The following is a 16208-nucleotide window of genomic DNA, read 5'->3' on the forward strand; positions in this document are numbered from 1 at the left end:
TATTGCTGTTAATTTGTACACAGGACATTTCACTTTGCATCAGCTCATGCAAGTCTCTCCAGGCCCTTCCCAGAGCATCCCACTCATCATTTCCCATAGCACAATAGCATTCCATCACAATCACACACCACAACTTGTTGAGCCATTCCCCAGTTGATGGGCATCTCCGCAATTTCCAATTCCCTGTCCCAAGAAAAGAGCTGTTATAAATATTTTTGTACACATAGGTCCCTGTCCTTTTTTGTTCTTTATCTTTTTTGGGATACAGACCCAGCAGTGGTACTGCCAGGTCAAAGGGCACACATGGCTCTATAGCCCCTTGGGCACAACTCCAAATTGCTCTACAGAATGGTTGAATCACTTCATAACTTCACCAACAGTGTATTCATGTCTCATTTTCCCAACATTCCCTCTGCCATTTGTCATTTTCCTTTTCTCTCCTATTGGCCAATCTAATAGATATGAGGTAGTGACTCAGAATGTTATAATTTTCACTTCTCCAATCCTGCAAGTTCTGCAATTTGCAAATCTCCAATTTGGAGCATTTTTTCATATGGCTATAGATAGCTTTGATTACTTCCTCTGGAAACTGTTCATATCTTTTGATCATTTATCAACTGGGGAATGGCTCTTATTTTTATATATTTGACTCAGTTCACTCTATATGTTTGAGAAATGAAGTCTTTATCAGAGAAACTTGCTTCAAAAAATTTTTTTCACCCAGTTACTAATGCTAACTGTATTCCTGCCATTCTATTTCCCCTGCCCCGTTTATTCTATTCTCTCTAATTTTACCCTGTCCCTCAAGTGTTTTGCTTCTGACCACCCCTTCCCCCAATCTGCTCTCCCTTCTATCACCCCCTCCTCTTATCCCCTTCCCCTCCTGCAGGGTAAGATAGATTTCTATACCCAATTGAGTATATATGGTATTCCTTCTTTGAGCCAATTCTGATGACAGTTAAGGTTCACTCACTCCCCCTCACCTCCTCCCTCTTCCTCTCCACTGTAAAGCTTTTTTCTTGCCTCTTTTATGTGAGATAGTTTACCCCATTCTACCTCTCCCTTTCTCTTTCTCCCAGCACATTCCTCTCTTTTTATTTTATTTTTAAAATATCATCCTTTTATATTCAACTCACACCTGTACCCTCTGTCTATATATACTACTTCTATCTGCCCTAATAATGAGAATGTTCTTATGAGTTGCAAGTATCATCTTTCTACGTAGGAATATAAACAGTTTAACCTTATTAAATCCCTAATGATTTCCCTTTCCGATTTACCTTTTTATGCTTCTCTTGAGTCTTGCATTTGAAAGTAAAATTTTCTATTTAGCTCTAGTCTTTTCATCAAGAATGCTTGAAAGTTCTCTATTTCATTGATTATCCACTTTTCCCCCTGAAGGGCTATACTCCATTTTGCTGGGTAAGTGATTCTTGGTTGTAATCTTGGTTCCTTTGCTCTCCAGAGTGTTATATTCCAAGCCCTCTGATCCTTTAATGTAGAAGCTGCTAAACTTTGTGTTATCCTGACTGGGGCTCCACAGTACTTGAATTGTTTCTTTCTGGCTGCTTGCAATATTTTCTCCTTGACCTAAGAGCTCTGGAATTTGGCTACAATATTCCTGGGAATTGTCACCATCACTTTCAGGAGGTGATTGGTGGATTCTTTCAATTTCTATTTTATCCTCTGGTTCTAGAACATCATGGCAATTTTCCTTGATAATTTCTTGAAAGATGATGTCTAGGCTCTTTTTTTCATCATGGCTTTCAGGTAGTCCAATAATTTTTAAATTATCTCTCTTGGATCTATTTTCCAGGTCAGTTGTTTTTCCAGTGAGATATTTCACATTATCTTCTATTTTTTCATTCTTTTGGTTTTGTTTTATTGTTTCTTGATTTCTCATGAAGTCATTAGCTTCCATTTGCTCCATTCTAATTTTTAGGAATTATTTTCTGCAGTGAGCTTTTGTACCTCTTTTTCCACTTGGCCAATTCTATTTTCTAAGAAGTTTTTTTTTCTTCAGTGAATTTTTTTGCCTCTTTTTCCATTTGGTCAGTTCTTCTTTTTAAGGCATTCTTCTCCTCATTGGCTTTTTATACCTCTTTTTACCATTTAGCCTAGTCTGTTTTCTAAGGTATTATTTTTTTCAGTGTTCTTTTGTGTCTCCTTTACCAAGCTGTTGATTCATTTTTCATGCTTTTCTCACATCACTCTCATTTCTCTCCCCAATTTTTCCTCCACCTCTCTTATTTGATTTTCAAAATTCTTTTTGAGCTCTTCCATGGCCTGGGACCATTTTTTGGGAGGCTTTGGATGTAAGAGCTTTGTTATCTTCTTCTGAGTGTATGTTTTGATCTTCATTGTCAGCACGGTAACTTTCTATGGTAAGAAATTTTTCTGTTACTTTCTCATTTCCCCAGCTTATCAGTTGACTTTAAGTCTTTGTGAAAGTAAAGTTGTACTTCCAGGTTGGCAGGAGCACTGTCCCAAGCTTCAGGGGTTTTGTGCAGCTCTTTTCAGAGATACATTTAGGGACCTGTAAGTTTTCAGTTCTTCCAAAGTGGTATGATGTAAGGAGACATGTTTACTACTTTCCTGGCCTGTGCTCTGGTCTTTGAGCAACAACAAGCAGTCTTTTTTGCCCTGGAACTGTGAGGAGAGTCCCCCCTCCACTGTGGCCGCAAGCTCTGGTGTGCTAGTGCTTCTCCTTGCCCTGGGACTGCCATCCAGGACTAGGACCAGATCTGAGTATGGGCAAAGCAACACAGTCCTGTCCCCAGTGCCTGCAAAGAGACCCCTATAATCTCCTTCTGACCAGTTGTTTGACCCCTTTACCATCTATGAGCTGAGGCTGGGGCTGTGCTGGTGCAGCCTGCACTGGACTGTGCTCCGTTGTCACCCAGGTGAGACAGACCTTTCCTGCTGACCTTCTAAGTTGTCTTTGGAGTCTGTGGGCTGAGAGATCTGGAAACTGCCACTGATTCAGTCACCTGAGGCCTCTTCCTGGACCGCTAGGGCCTGGTCTGTACTGGTATGACCTGTGTTGGACTGTGCTCCTCCCTCACCTTGGTGCAACAGACCTTTCCTGCTGAATTTCTAAGTTGTCTTAGGCTCGGGAAATGTTTCAGTCTGTCTTTTAGTGGGCTCTGCTGCTCCAGAATTTGTTTAGAGTCATTATTTAAAGGTGTTTGGAGTGGTTTGGGGTAGAGCTCAGGTGAGTCCCTGCCTTTATTCCACCATCTTGGCTCTGTCTTCCAATAGGGACTTCAAAAACAGAGAATCAGCTGGTAGGAAGAAAATGTATTGTTCTGATTGTTAATATAAACAAAAAATCCACTTTTGTGTTGTTTTGTTTTGTTTTGGTTGGGGATGGAAGTGTTAGCTCTATTAAATGCTACTGATCCCACTGATGAGTGTGGGACAGTGACCCTTTAATCTGACCCCTTCTTTTGCAATGAAGAGCTGTAGTAAATCCAAAAAAACCCCCTCTGGCCTGAGACCCATAAGGCTCACCTGTAGTATGTTGCCTCTATCCTGAACACCCCTGTCTTTTCTAGTAAATTTTATCTCCTATTCTTACTTTTCCCTATATGTTTCCAGGACTAATTCCTAGTGTCTCCCTTACTGTGACATCAGAGAAGAAAAATCAATCAGACACACCTAAGTAAGAACCAACACCCTTCTTATAAAACTTGTGGTCTTTGGGTGCCTCAAGAAACTATCTTGTGAAAATGATGGGAGCTTGATATATCAACTAGGAGTGAAGCAGAGGATAGTCATTTGCCAAATACATGGGAGTGTTCTCTCTGAAATTTCATCCCTGATCTATTTCCTCTGCTTACCACGGTCTGATGCACTGAGGCTCTGGCACTTGCCCCTTCTTCGATATCCACCCCCTCTGGCAACAGAAATCGGTACACCTTTTATCCTAAATCTTTCTTCCCCTATCGTATATCCCAATATGCTGTTGCCCCCAAGTGTTGCACTTTAAACCTTAGGCCTTGTCTTGCAAAACCAAATTCAGGATCCCTAGATTTGGGGATCTAGGTTTGGGGGACAGACTTGGGGATCCAGCCAGGTCTGAAAATCTGGAAAAGCCCCAATCCCCTCAGGCTAGGACTCAGAATATGTGTGTGTGCGCACACGCGCGTGTGCATGTGTGTTGTGTCCATCTCGTTGCTCTACTAAAGAAAAATTTTTTAAAAGATAAATAGCAGTATTGGTCCATGGCTGATCAGCGATATTATTTTCCCAGATTCAGAGAGCACAGGATGATAACTCTGGGAATAAAAAATGTGTGAGGTTAATTTAGGACCTTTGTGTACTCTGTTCCAACCCTGGGAAAATCCAGCCTTTGTGATTCCAGGTTATCAGGATACATCGTGTATTTGTGTGTGTGTAGGAGATAGAGTGCTTAGACCACCTCTAGTGGAAATTCCATTTTCCCTCACTAGCCCTTATGAGTCTTGCTCCTACTTAGTTCTCAGGAAGAGTAAGACCAGAAATGTCCTGGAGATAAGTCAACCTCTGTAATTCCTTTGAGAAGGCCCAATGCTCCCTAGCTTCCTTTTCAGTGACACAGATGATTTTCTTTTCTGAGGACTATTGCTGTACCACCCCAAACTGAAAGGGACTAGTGTAGGCCAAGGTCGTGAGAACATGAGCATCCATGACACAGACATACGAGCTATAGCACGTGTCTGGCAAACTTACACGCCATCTAATCCTTGAGAAGTATTTAATAGTTCAGGAGATCTTTCTAGATGGCCCTGGAATCACCACACTCCCATCTTCCCATAAACATAACACACAGAGGTAGTAATGTCAAGATTTCTTTATTAGGATATCCTGTGTGTGCCCAGACTTTGGGAGTACCAGCTCCATTTGGCTGCATTGCCCACAAGGGCTGGGCATGGGTAGAAGAAACATGCAACTATAGTCAAGGGAAAAACAGAAGTTGGGGACTTTACCCCTCAATGTCCAAGTTAGTGTTTGCAGAAAGGCAGGTACAGGTCTTGGGGAAGATTCTTTTAAAAAGGGCATGCCATCTCCTAACAGTGAGAACATGAAGGGATAATGAATCCACTTTTGCCCAAGTGCTCCTAGAATATGTCTTCTGTGTACTTCAAAAAAGGCTCAGAAGGGACACAATGACAATACGTCTTTAAGCATTGTGGCCAAGCTCCCATAACTGGGACCCAGTACACCCCAGTTCTATCCTCAGCCCTATCTTTGCTTTAATATAGGATCCTGGGAAGTTCCTTTTGTTTGCTGTGCCCCATTGCTATCATCTGGGAAAGAGTATGCCAACCCAATGCCAAGGGTTACAGAACTGAGAGCTGTGACCACTTAAGGCCAGTTCCAACTGCCTACATACACTCCTTACCAGGTTGGAGGATTCATCCCCCAATATGAAACAGAAGACTGCCCAGTAATATATACATGGATCAGATAATGGGACCCACTCCAGAAAATACAGGGAGAGAATGAGATTCTTTTACCACACTGGATCATGAAAGAAATATGGCACAGAGGAAATGGCTCTGCTATTCATTTTTCTTTCTTTAAAAACCATGGCTCAATCCAAGGGCTAGATGATAATGGTATGGCTGGATCAAATGTAGGACACTATTCCCGAGGGGCTTAACTGTCATGAACAGTCTGATGAGGAGGAACTCTCAGTTCACTTAGCCTCAGCAAGCATACAATAATGTACTTATTCCCCAGAAGCTCAGAGATCCTAAGAGATTATAGAGTAAATGGCGGTGCGAAGGGCAGCAGCTGATTGATCAACTAAGCCAGGCAGCAAGTGGCTCTGTCTATGGCTTCATACTGGCTGATGGTGTCTCCTGAAATTCTAGAGTTAGGGCTGGTCAGCCTCTTCCTTCGGTATCTGCCTACTTCATACTATAAGCCGCCAGCTAAAGAGCACACTTTGGTTTTGCAGGGTCACAGGCCCCCACTAACAATTCTGGGTGGAGAAAGCATTACCATTCCTGTGCCACCTGCTATGGTGCTTCTGTCCCAAAGATGAAGAGGACTCCTAGTGCCTGCTACCTTCCTAGTCAATTTCTAAGTTTCCTTCTCTCCTTGCTAACCAAGGTTCGAACATCCCAGTTCATTCACATTGGTGCTGGGATGATCATAGCAGATCTACCTGCCTGAAGATTCCAGGGGTTTCCTAAGTGAGACCTCCTCCTTTGGTAAGGTGGAACATCCCAGTAGGCAGTACAGACTGTGCTGTGCTTCCAGTTATAAAAAAGCAAGGGCTTGGTGTGAGTGAGGTTTCATAGTGGTCACTCCTACAAAGGATAAAAGGTTCTAGGTCTTTTGCCATTCCATTCAGATCCCCTCAAAGCTTGGCTGTCAGAAGAAGCTTAGCAAGGCTAGTGGATCTGAACAGAAATCACTCACCACCTTCAGTCACAGTGACATTGGGTGGGGGGAGAAGGCAGTGTATTTATGTGTTTGTGTGTGTGCTCATCATTTCCACTGGCAAAATACTTTTGTGTGGAACTGGAATCAAAATAGAGATGAACCCTTGAGAGTGATTTTGGTGTCTAGGGGATGAGGCCTCTCTCCCTGGATCTTAAATATTTATATTGCTCAAGAACCCAGGATTTGCTTTAAGTGTGTCTAGATAATTATCTGGAACCTGTTCCTCAACATTAAAGGAAAAGAAGAAGGCAAGAAGGCCACAGGGAAAGAGGAATGGCCCAAAAGTGCAATATCTCACTGTGGATGGTAGCAGCTGCTTCTTCATGGCAGGCATTCTTCTATCTCAGCCTTTCCTTTTCCATCCAACCTGGTAACGTGGGTTGCACAATTTTAATCTGGTTTTAAGGAGGCAACCTGATAAGTGATGAGCAATTTTAGGGTAAGAAGTCTTCTCCAAAGATATCTGATGTATGGTCAATGCCTCCCCTCAGGAGAAAGAAAAAGGTGGGGAAAGTCATTAAGATCTTATTGCTGAAGTCAGTGAAAAGGGAGGCCCTTTTCTAGGGGAGGACATATATGTTGAGGCTTGAGAGAATTTAGACTAATATCATAATTGAAAGGTTTTAGGATGACCTAGGAGGAAAAGTTAAAGGGGGATTATTTTGTTAAGAATGTATTGGAATGTTCGAATATTCCAAGAATTTTTACAGAAGGAAAGAGGCAGTTTATTATATAACTCCCCAGTAAGACACCAGGAAAAAACAAATTGCAAGAGACAGGACTAAGGCTGGGAAGAATTTATGACCAAGAATTTTGAACAATGGATTACTAAGGTAATTACTTTGGAATCTCCCTCACTGGCTAATGACATTTACGAAAAATGGGCGAGCTATCCATCTGTCTAGCCCTGCCTAAAGGCAAGAAGGATGGACATTTCAAGTTTCCTTCCAATATAAGGAATCTGGTTCCCAAATAAGGATCCACTTTTATGATATTCTTCTGTGCCTCAACTCCCCTACCTAGAGGGAAAAGGCTTAATGCTTTCCTTTACTTCCCTTGAGAAGGGGAAGAGGAACTCACCTAAGCCTCACCAGAGCACCAAGTGAAAGGAGCAATAATCAAGCACACCAAATAACTAGTTCTACTTGGGTGGCCCTAGGATGTGCCTACCTTGCAAGATCTGTCCCACAGTTTTTCTCACATACTGAAGAAAGAAGGCTGTGGCCAGGGAGCAAGCTTTTTGGCATCAATTTTCATCTAGGCAGGATAAGTGAACAAGACCCTAGATTCATAGTCCTGGTAGTTAATGAAGGCCATTAAGTTCCTTGAGTGCAGAAGATGAGGAGATCCCTTAATTTCTTGAAGCATAAAGTGTGTGCCTCCTGGAATTACCTTGTGGAAGTCAGATCTTGGAGAGGACCATTCTTTAGGAGTCCCTTAGGTGTCTAACTTGACATGCAGTGAGAAAGAGTACAAGTGTTTCTTGGGACAAGAGCTTATGATAGAATGCAACGTCCTTGATGCCATCACTTACTTTCTTTTTCCTTTTTTTGGTGGGAATAACCATAACCTTTAGCATCAGTCAGTATTTTGAGCACAGTAGAGGAACCTCTGCAAGTAGCTATAGCTTGTGAAATTCTCAGAACCTTAAAAGTGGGTCCCATTCTGATTGTGGGTTTCTCTCTTCAATTCAAGTTTAAACACTTAAACAACTTTCATTATTTCTCCAAGTTGATTCCTTAGTTTTGTGGACTGCAAATTTCCACGACTTCATTGCACGTACTGTGACATTCCTTTGAGAATCTCAGTAGTTCACTGGATCTGTGATCTTATCATTGTGGATACTGCCTCCAACAATGCAGGTAGAAACCCATTCATGCCCTCTAATTTCGTGTACTCCTCATCCATATTTTCTTATAAATCTTCCACAAGGGGTCCACCCAACGTGTTGGAGGACTTGTGGTTCTTTTGACACTGTATGGATGTCAACTGAGTTCTTGTCTTTGGAATGGCCATGATAAATCCATCTTCTAATCATACATCTGATGATACCCTTTATTATACTGTTTTTCTTGGTTGCTTACATGTTGCATTCTACTCATGCCCACCCTGTGCCACTCTATTGCTTTTTAGGTAATTTTAATTCTTCAGAGACTGTGGTATCCCATGACTTGAAGCCATACAATGGACAAGATTTCAGAAGAAGGTGAAAAAAGATGAGCCTTTGTTTTAATGAGAAATTTGGAGTCATTAAAAGCACTATGCAATTTCGAAAAGGCAATCCAGCCCATTCTCCTCCTCCTGTTCAATTCTGAGCTCAGCTCATTGTCAGTGATGCTGAGGATCTCAAAGTCCCTCAAAAACACTCCATTTGGTTGATACAGAGGCTGCCAAGGACTTCTAGGGAAAATTTGGCTTTCATATGACAGAGCTCATTCCTCTCCAAATTTTATAGGCAGAGAAACTAAGGCATTGGATAAGAGTTGGTTTTACCTTATTTAACAGCTATAGAGAGCAATTTGGGAAGATGAAGAGGGCTTCCTTTCATTTTCACTCTCCCTAAAGACCAGCATTCACAATACTGGGGCTTGGGAATGGGCCGTAGTGTCTTCGGTGGCAATCTAAGGCTCTTATTTGTACTTTAGTTCACTAAGGACTATGCACAGGAGCTTTCCTAAGCCAGGCCAGATCTTGAAGTCAAAGGAGTACTAGACAAGTATACCAGGCACCTTTCACTATCTCACTGGACCCCAGGGGGATAAACATTCAGGCAGTCCATACTATGCAGCCCCTCATGCTGATCCCAGTTCTATAGTGATAAAATATAACATCCAGAGCAGATGTGAAGGGGAAAAGAAGTCACAAAATGGTAATACTAGCCTAATGGGAATATGTGGGAAGGGCAATAATAGGACTACCTTCCTCCCTCTGAGTCACTGCCTACTCCATTAGCCCCCAAGCCCTAGGAAAAGCTTTGTTCCTCAGAAGACAGGGTAGCCCTAAGTCCTCTTTTGAATTCTAATACCTTTTGTCTCCCAGTACATCTCACATTATAGAAGTGGTGTGGAAGATCACCTGTACTACTAATTGTCTAGGAGAATCCCTTTTCCCTTCCTACAGATGCTAAGGAAGACTTCTTTATTCTCCACAATGATGAGATATTAATTACTCAGCCTACAGGAACTGGTTGAGGTGGAGAGAGCAGAATGTGAACAACACCTAGTGAGGTCCTCTGAACTGCAGCTGAGGCCCACCAGATCAGGCCTTTGGTTCCAGGAGACCAGCCTGTAATCCATTTTGTTCACTTCCAATACAGGGACACCTTAGGCACAGCTTCATCTAAGGTTTCCAGTTTCATTTGCAAAGCTAATCAGAATTCTACTGACTTTGGATGAAATTTATTTCAGCCAAAGTTACTGGAATTCTGGGGAGGATATTGTTTTCCTGTCTCTACTCAGTAGTTTACAGGTTGGTAAAGGGTAAGTGTGGTAGGCTGTTTTTACCTCAGCAAATTAGAAATAAGAATTTAAGAGAACTATGGATGTAAGGGACTATGGTCCTTTCTCGTCAATCAGAAATCAAAAGTCTGGCTAAATGTAGGAGTAGGCACTCCCCTCCCCCAGTCCCAAGACAAATCTAGGGAGTTTTTGTAGAGGGACAGGACTAGGAGTCAGGAGAACTGGCTCTGACTTCTTATTCTACCACTGGCTCACTGTGTGACCTTACGCAAGTCAAAACTTTTCTGGACCTCATTTTCCCCATCTATAAAATGAGAAAGTTGGACTAGGTGACCACTAAGGTCTCTTTCAGCTACAATGACCTAGGATATCAGTGAAGTTTGGTCCTTTCTCAACCAATTAGAAATCAAACTTCTAGCAAATTTAGAGGGATAAAGAATCTTGAGTTATCCCATCAATGACACTGGTCGAGACGAGGAAGGAAGTGGGGACGGAATCCTTTTTGCTAGCAACAGACAAAGCTGTTAGGGCTATAGTGAATATTGCCTCTTCTCCCAGAACCTCTCCCTTAGGCAATGTACTTGCTACCCACCCTATGAAAGGAGAAGCTGTCTAGATCCCCTGTGGCAAAGCTTAGGAACAAAGATGCTGGAGGTCTCCCTCCTCCCAATCTTTTTCAGTGTCAGGGGCTGGAGGAGGAGGTGACCCCACACTGCCCCACTAGGGGCTACCCCTACTTCTACAGACTCTACCCTAGGGGTTTCAGGTGAATGGCAGCACTATTGGGGCGGGCAGCAAGGATGTAGATGACATTCTCCTTCAGGAAGGTGGGCCAATCCACAGACCTACAGTGGGAATGAAAAAGCAGAAGGTGAAGCATGTCTCATGACACTGAAATAGGATGAGACAATTGATAGGCTGGGGTGTGAGCTTAGTTGAACATGAATGAAGTGGCTACAGCTGGGTGAGGAGCTAACAGCTGTGACAAGAATCCTATGCCACCATTGGCTGCCTTTGCTCCTTCACATGAGCTGTCGAACAAAGATGGAGAAAATCACACAACCGTTCTTACTGGGTCCACTACAGAACCTGAACTGGGCATTCACTATGGTGAGGCAATCCTGCTATACCTCCCTTATCAACTTACTATCCTATTCTTCATAGTGGCTCTCTCAAACCTTTTCATCCCTCCTCAAGCCTCCCGTGGCTCCTTCTCTCCCCACCCTCAAGGTTGAGAACCTTACCTCATATTTTACAGAAAAAATTGAGGCCATTCACCATGAACTCCCTCTTCCTCTCTCCGATTGCTCTGGTGCCTTCTGCCACTCTCCTCTCCTTTACCTCTATCTCACATTATGAGGTGGCCTTACTGCTTACCAAGGTTCAAGAGATCCCATTCCATCTGTCTCCTCCAAAAGATTTTCCCTCTGTTGTTCAATCTGTCTACTGGTTTATTCCTACTGCCTATAAACATGCCTATATTTTCCTCTATCCTGAAAAAAAAACCTCACTTGATCCTTCCATCCCTGCTATCACTCTACTTCTCTTCTGCCCTTTGTTGCTAAACAACAGGTGCTTCCAACTCTGTCTCCTATCACTCCATTCTTAACTTCTCACAATCTGACTTCTGATCTTATCACATCCAGTTACCAGGGACCTCCTTGACATCTCATAGCCTTTGACGCATTTGATCACTCTTGTTTCTCTAGGTCTTTGGGACACCTCTTTCTTTTGGTCCTCCCCCTATCTAAATGACTGCTCCTCCTTTGCCTCCTTTGCTGGACTCTCTTTAACCATTGGTGTTCCTCAGGGACTGCCCCTTCTTTTCCTCTCCCTCTAAATTACTTCATTTGATGACCTCATCTGCTCTCATGGATTTAATTATCATCTCTATGCTGATGATTCTCAAATCTGCCTATTCTACCCAAATTCTCTGCTGACTTCCAGTCTCCCATCCCAATTCCTTTTCAGACAATTCAAACTGGATGTCTAGTAGAGATCTTAAACTCAACAAATCCAAAATGGAACTCATTATCTTTCCTCCACACCTTCCTTCCTAATCTCCCCTATTACTATAGAGGGAAATACTATCCTCCTAGTCCCAAAAGGCTGTCAACCTAGAAGTCATCCTGGACTCCTCACTCTCTCTCATCCCCCACGTCCAGTATGTTTCCAAGACCTGTGGATTTCACTTTTGTAACATCTCTTGAATATGGCCCTTTCTCTGACACTGCCACCACTCTAGTGCAGGCCCTCATCACCTCATGCCTATAATAACCTACTGGTGTGTCTGTTTGCTTCAAGTCTCTTCCCACTCCAATCCATCTTCCACTCAACTACTAAGTGATTTTCCTAAATCTCAAGTCTGATCATATCACCTCTCCCGCCATGTCACTCAATAAACTCCAGCAGCTCCCTATGGCCTCTGGTAGGAAATACAAAATGCTCTTTGGCATTCAAAGCTCCCCTTACTTTTCCAGTCTTCATATACCTTACACACCCCTCTTCCCCACCTAAGCACTTTGATCCAGTGACATTAGACTCCTGGTTGTTCCATGAAAAAGATTATCTCTTGACTCTAAGCATTTTCTTTGCTGTTCCCCATTCCTGGAATGTTCTTCTTTTTCATTTCTGCCTTCTAACTTCTCTGGCTTCCTTTAAGTCACAACCAAAATTCCATCTTTCACTGGCAACTTTCCCCAACCCCTCTTAATTCTAGTGCCTTTCCTCTGTTATTTCCTATTTATTCTTTCTATAGCTTGCTTTGTAGAGATTTGTTTGCATGCTGTCTCTTCCATAAAAACAAGGATTGTCTTTTGTCTCTTTTTGTAGCCCTAGCACTTAGTACAGAGCCTGGTATATAGCATGTTCTAATTGTGATAATAACCCAAGAGACCTCACACGTTTGTCAAGACCTCAGTTCCTGGGTAGCAGGTTTTCTTCTTGCCCAGTGCAGTGGGCCTATGTCATCACCAAGTGAGGGACTAAGGCCAATCAATGGAAATGATGGAACTCTGTGGAGTGTAGAAATGCCAAGGATGGGGTGACACCTCTGGGGATATCTCACCTGGGCTCCTCCTGTTTAGCTGTCTGCAAAAGTTTCTCTGGGCTCTTGGCACTGCTGTTGCTGGCCGGGCTGCTTTCTGACATTGGTCCCACATGGCTGATACTGTGTGGCACAGAAACATGTGGTTGGGAATGGACAAGATTAAGAGGTTTGGCCCTATCCCAGAGCCCTTATGAGTTGATGTATATTATCCTCTGACTTCTGGTAGCTCTTAGCAATGACTGCTCTGGACTCTAGGAATCACTCTATTCTGTGTATATGGAAGGCATGACACACAGGAGAATTCTTTTCATAAAGGAGGTTGTGGGATGGTGGCACAGAGCAGTGAAGGAGCTGAGGCGCTCTTCTGGATTGGTTACAAAAGTTAAGGAGTGATTAGGCAATTACTGGGATATCAGAAGAAATTCTGGGGAGGTTAGTATGGATGTTGAGAGAGAGAGTCAAGATGAAGATAAAGCATACCTAACATTGCAAGATGGAGCCTCTGAGGGTCGTTTTCGGAACCAGATGTGTTGGGCCCGACGGCATTCAGTCTCACTGATATAACCCCCAATGCCTTGGGCTAGGAAGGCTGTTCGAGCTCGTTCCCGCTCCTTAACCGTCAGTAGCCTTAATAGAGAGTTCTTAGGGAAAAAGGATATGGGAATCAAAGAGTACTATAGACACTTTCTGCTGAAAGTGGGGCTTTCCAAATCCCACTTTTGCTACTTATGATCTGTATGACTTTGAACAAGTCCTAAGCAAGCTGGGTCTCAGATTCCTCACCTGTAAAATGAGGTGGTCAGCCTAGATGACATCTAAAGCCTTTCCAGCCATAAATCCTATAATCCTAAAGTCTCCAGATTAGGTTCTTAGTGTAACCAAAAGTAAATTAACCTCCATGATCTCACTCCCGTGAATCCTTTGCCCCAGCTAGTTAGGGTATGCTGGACATTTGGTCACATTAGTCACTAGAAAAAGCCCTGAATCCCATCTTCATTCCTGGTGATTCTTATGTTCTTGTTTCTCTCAACAAGTCATTGTCAGTAATAGTTCAAGAACTATTGCTTTCTTGACTCCTTAACCTCCAATTTCCTGATCTCCCTTTCTATCTAGTGTCCCAGAATCAGCAACCCCTGCCACACCTGTGGACGAAGTTTCTGTAGTAGCCGGAGGGACTCATGGGACAAGAAGTCAGGCCACTCAACATGGCCCCGGCGCTCAGGGTCAAGGGCAGCAAATTGTTGAGCTGCCCTCTCTTCCTGCTCTTCACTCAGTGCTCTTTCACTTCCTCCTCGCCTTGCTGCCTGATGGTGGTAGCGCAGGAAGTCCTCCAGTGTTAGGGAACAATCTGTAAGGAGAAAAATGCCTTTGGGGTCACTAATTCCTTGTGCACACTTACCAAGTTCCAGACCCAGCTCATCATTTATCCTCAACTGGCACTCCCTGTCTTCTCCCCACCTCCACATCTAAACATTATCCTTTGGTCCTGTACACTGGCTGCAACCACTTACAAGTCTCTTTCTTTTCCATCAAGGAATACTAACCCTCAGGCCTGGAGGTTTTTGGAGAAGCCACTTATTTGGAGTCTTTTGGAGAAGCCAGAAATTCATAGACTTGCAGGGACTTCTTAAAAAATTGATCTATTCTCTACTATCCCCACAAAGAGCACATGCTATTTCTCTGATATGACAGGAAACCCCACTGTACTTCAATTAAAAAAGTGTGGTAGGAGGGCTGGCTAGGTTATACAACCATGGCTTCACTTCTGGGAGAACCTGTCCAGTGTCCTTCCCAACCTGTGAGAGCCACTTGGCAGTCCTCACCAGGAATAATTTTGCACTGTTGGAAGTTCTCCATGAGGCTGTACATCTCTTCTTCTGTGAGAAGCAGGTTGAGGTTGTTCTAAGAAAAAGGAAAGAGCTACAGATCAAGTGAACAGCATTAGTACCGGCAGGGGCTACAGGGGCATTATGGCTCCGAAGGCAAGAAAGAAAAAAGGATTAAGGGTTGGTTTGGAGTTCTAATCTTAGCTCTACTCCTGACTGCTTGGATCACCTGAAATTATTCCCCTGTGTTGCTTAGAGAAATAAATGACAGACAGCTGTATAACTAGGCAAATTAGGTGTCACAAAATTGTTAATAGTATAATGGAGGACTAATGTGTTTCTTTGGCTTCCAAGGACACTTTGGTTAAGGGCTACATTTTGCCTAGAAGTGCCATCAAGTAATAGGTGCAAAGCTTCCTGATGATAGGAAGCCATCTGTGAGTCTTATGAGGAACCAAATCAGGCTGGGACAAGAACATGCAGACACCTGGAGTGATGGTGGGGGTGAATTTATGCATACTTCAATGTGGAGGCAGAAGATGGGGGTTCAGTGTGGAAAGGGGAAACCTTCAACCTAATTATAAGAGGAAATCCTACAGCAGTAGAAAATCTTGCAGCAAAAATGTCACCAGGGGAAAAGGCTAGGATTTGGAGGGGTGGTAGCTGACATTTGGAAGGAAAAGTAGAGTTTGACTCTGCAGATTTAATTGGTTCCTCAGTGACTCTTAGAAGAGGAGGAGTTCTTACTGGTTAGTCCTGTATTTAGTAGGCTCAAATATCATAGATTTAGAACTAAAAGGGAACTGAGATATTATCTAATTCAACATAATCTTACAGATGTGGAAACTGAGGTCTAAAGAGGTCAAATGACTTGCCTGAGGATACAAAGGTAGCAAATGGCAGAACCATGATTTACACTTACATCCTCTGACTCCAACAGTCTTTCCATTGCACCATGTTGGAAGGGCCACAGAAAAAGATTCCTTTTTAGGAAAGAAGAATATCTTTATGATTTTCATAGTAAGCTTGAGGAGAAACCAAGAGGTGCCTCTTGCCCAGAAGGTTAATAATGAATATCCCCTCCCTGGAACTTCAGATAAGTAAGACAAGAAGTGGTAGCAGTAGAAACGGCAGGTCATTCCAAGAGTGCTTGTTACCCCAGCTCTGTCATTTATGCCTTATGTGGCTCTGGGCAGGTTAATTATTTTCTCTGAGACCAAGTCCACTCATTAGTAAAATAAGGATAACAAGTCTTCTACCTACATCACAGGATGGTGATGACTATAAAAGAATAAAAATCTTAAAGTGCCATGACAATGATACTGAACTTCACTCATTTAGACTCAAGTACTAGATGTGAATCTAAGCTCCAGTGGGAGTCAAGAGAAGTTTTGTCCTCAATTAAAATGAGGAATTCGCTTAACACTTTTAAAATAA

General features: G+C 42.9%; 1 protein-coding gene across 2 annotated transcripts in view; it reads right to left on the reverse strand.

Annotated features, from left to right (window-relative positions):
- Positions 1–4819: 4819 nt before the first annotated feature.
- Positions 4820–16208, reverse strand: part of PHF24 (PHD finger protein 24) — a 29253-nt gene continuing 17864 nt past the window's right edge. For both annotated transcript variants that reach the window (XM_036738759.1, XM_036738760.1), the window contains 5 exons: positions 14769–14847; positions 14088–14293; positions 13426–13586; positions 12964–13065; positions 4820–10741 (listed from right to left, as the gene is read on the reverse strand). In XM_036738759.1, the coding sequence (XP_036594654.1) occupies positions 10645–10741; positions 12964–13065; positions 13426–13586; positions 14088–14293; positions 14769–14847 (645 nt within the window). In that variant the 3' untranslated portion in view covers positions 4820–10644. The remainder of the gene's footprint in view (positions 10742–12963; positions 13066–13425; positions 13587–14087; positions 14294–14768; positions 14848–16208) is intronic.

This window comes from Trichosurus vulpecula, chromosome 9 (assembly GCF_011100635.1).
Source record: "Trichosurus vulpecula isolate mTriVul1 chromosome 9, mTriVul1.pri, whole genome shotgun sequence".
In the NCBI taxonomy this organism is placed as follows: Eukaryota; Metazoa; Chordata; class Mammalia; order Diprotodontia; family Phalangeridae; genus Trichosurus; species Trichosurus vulpecula.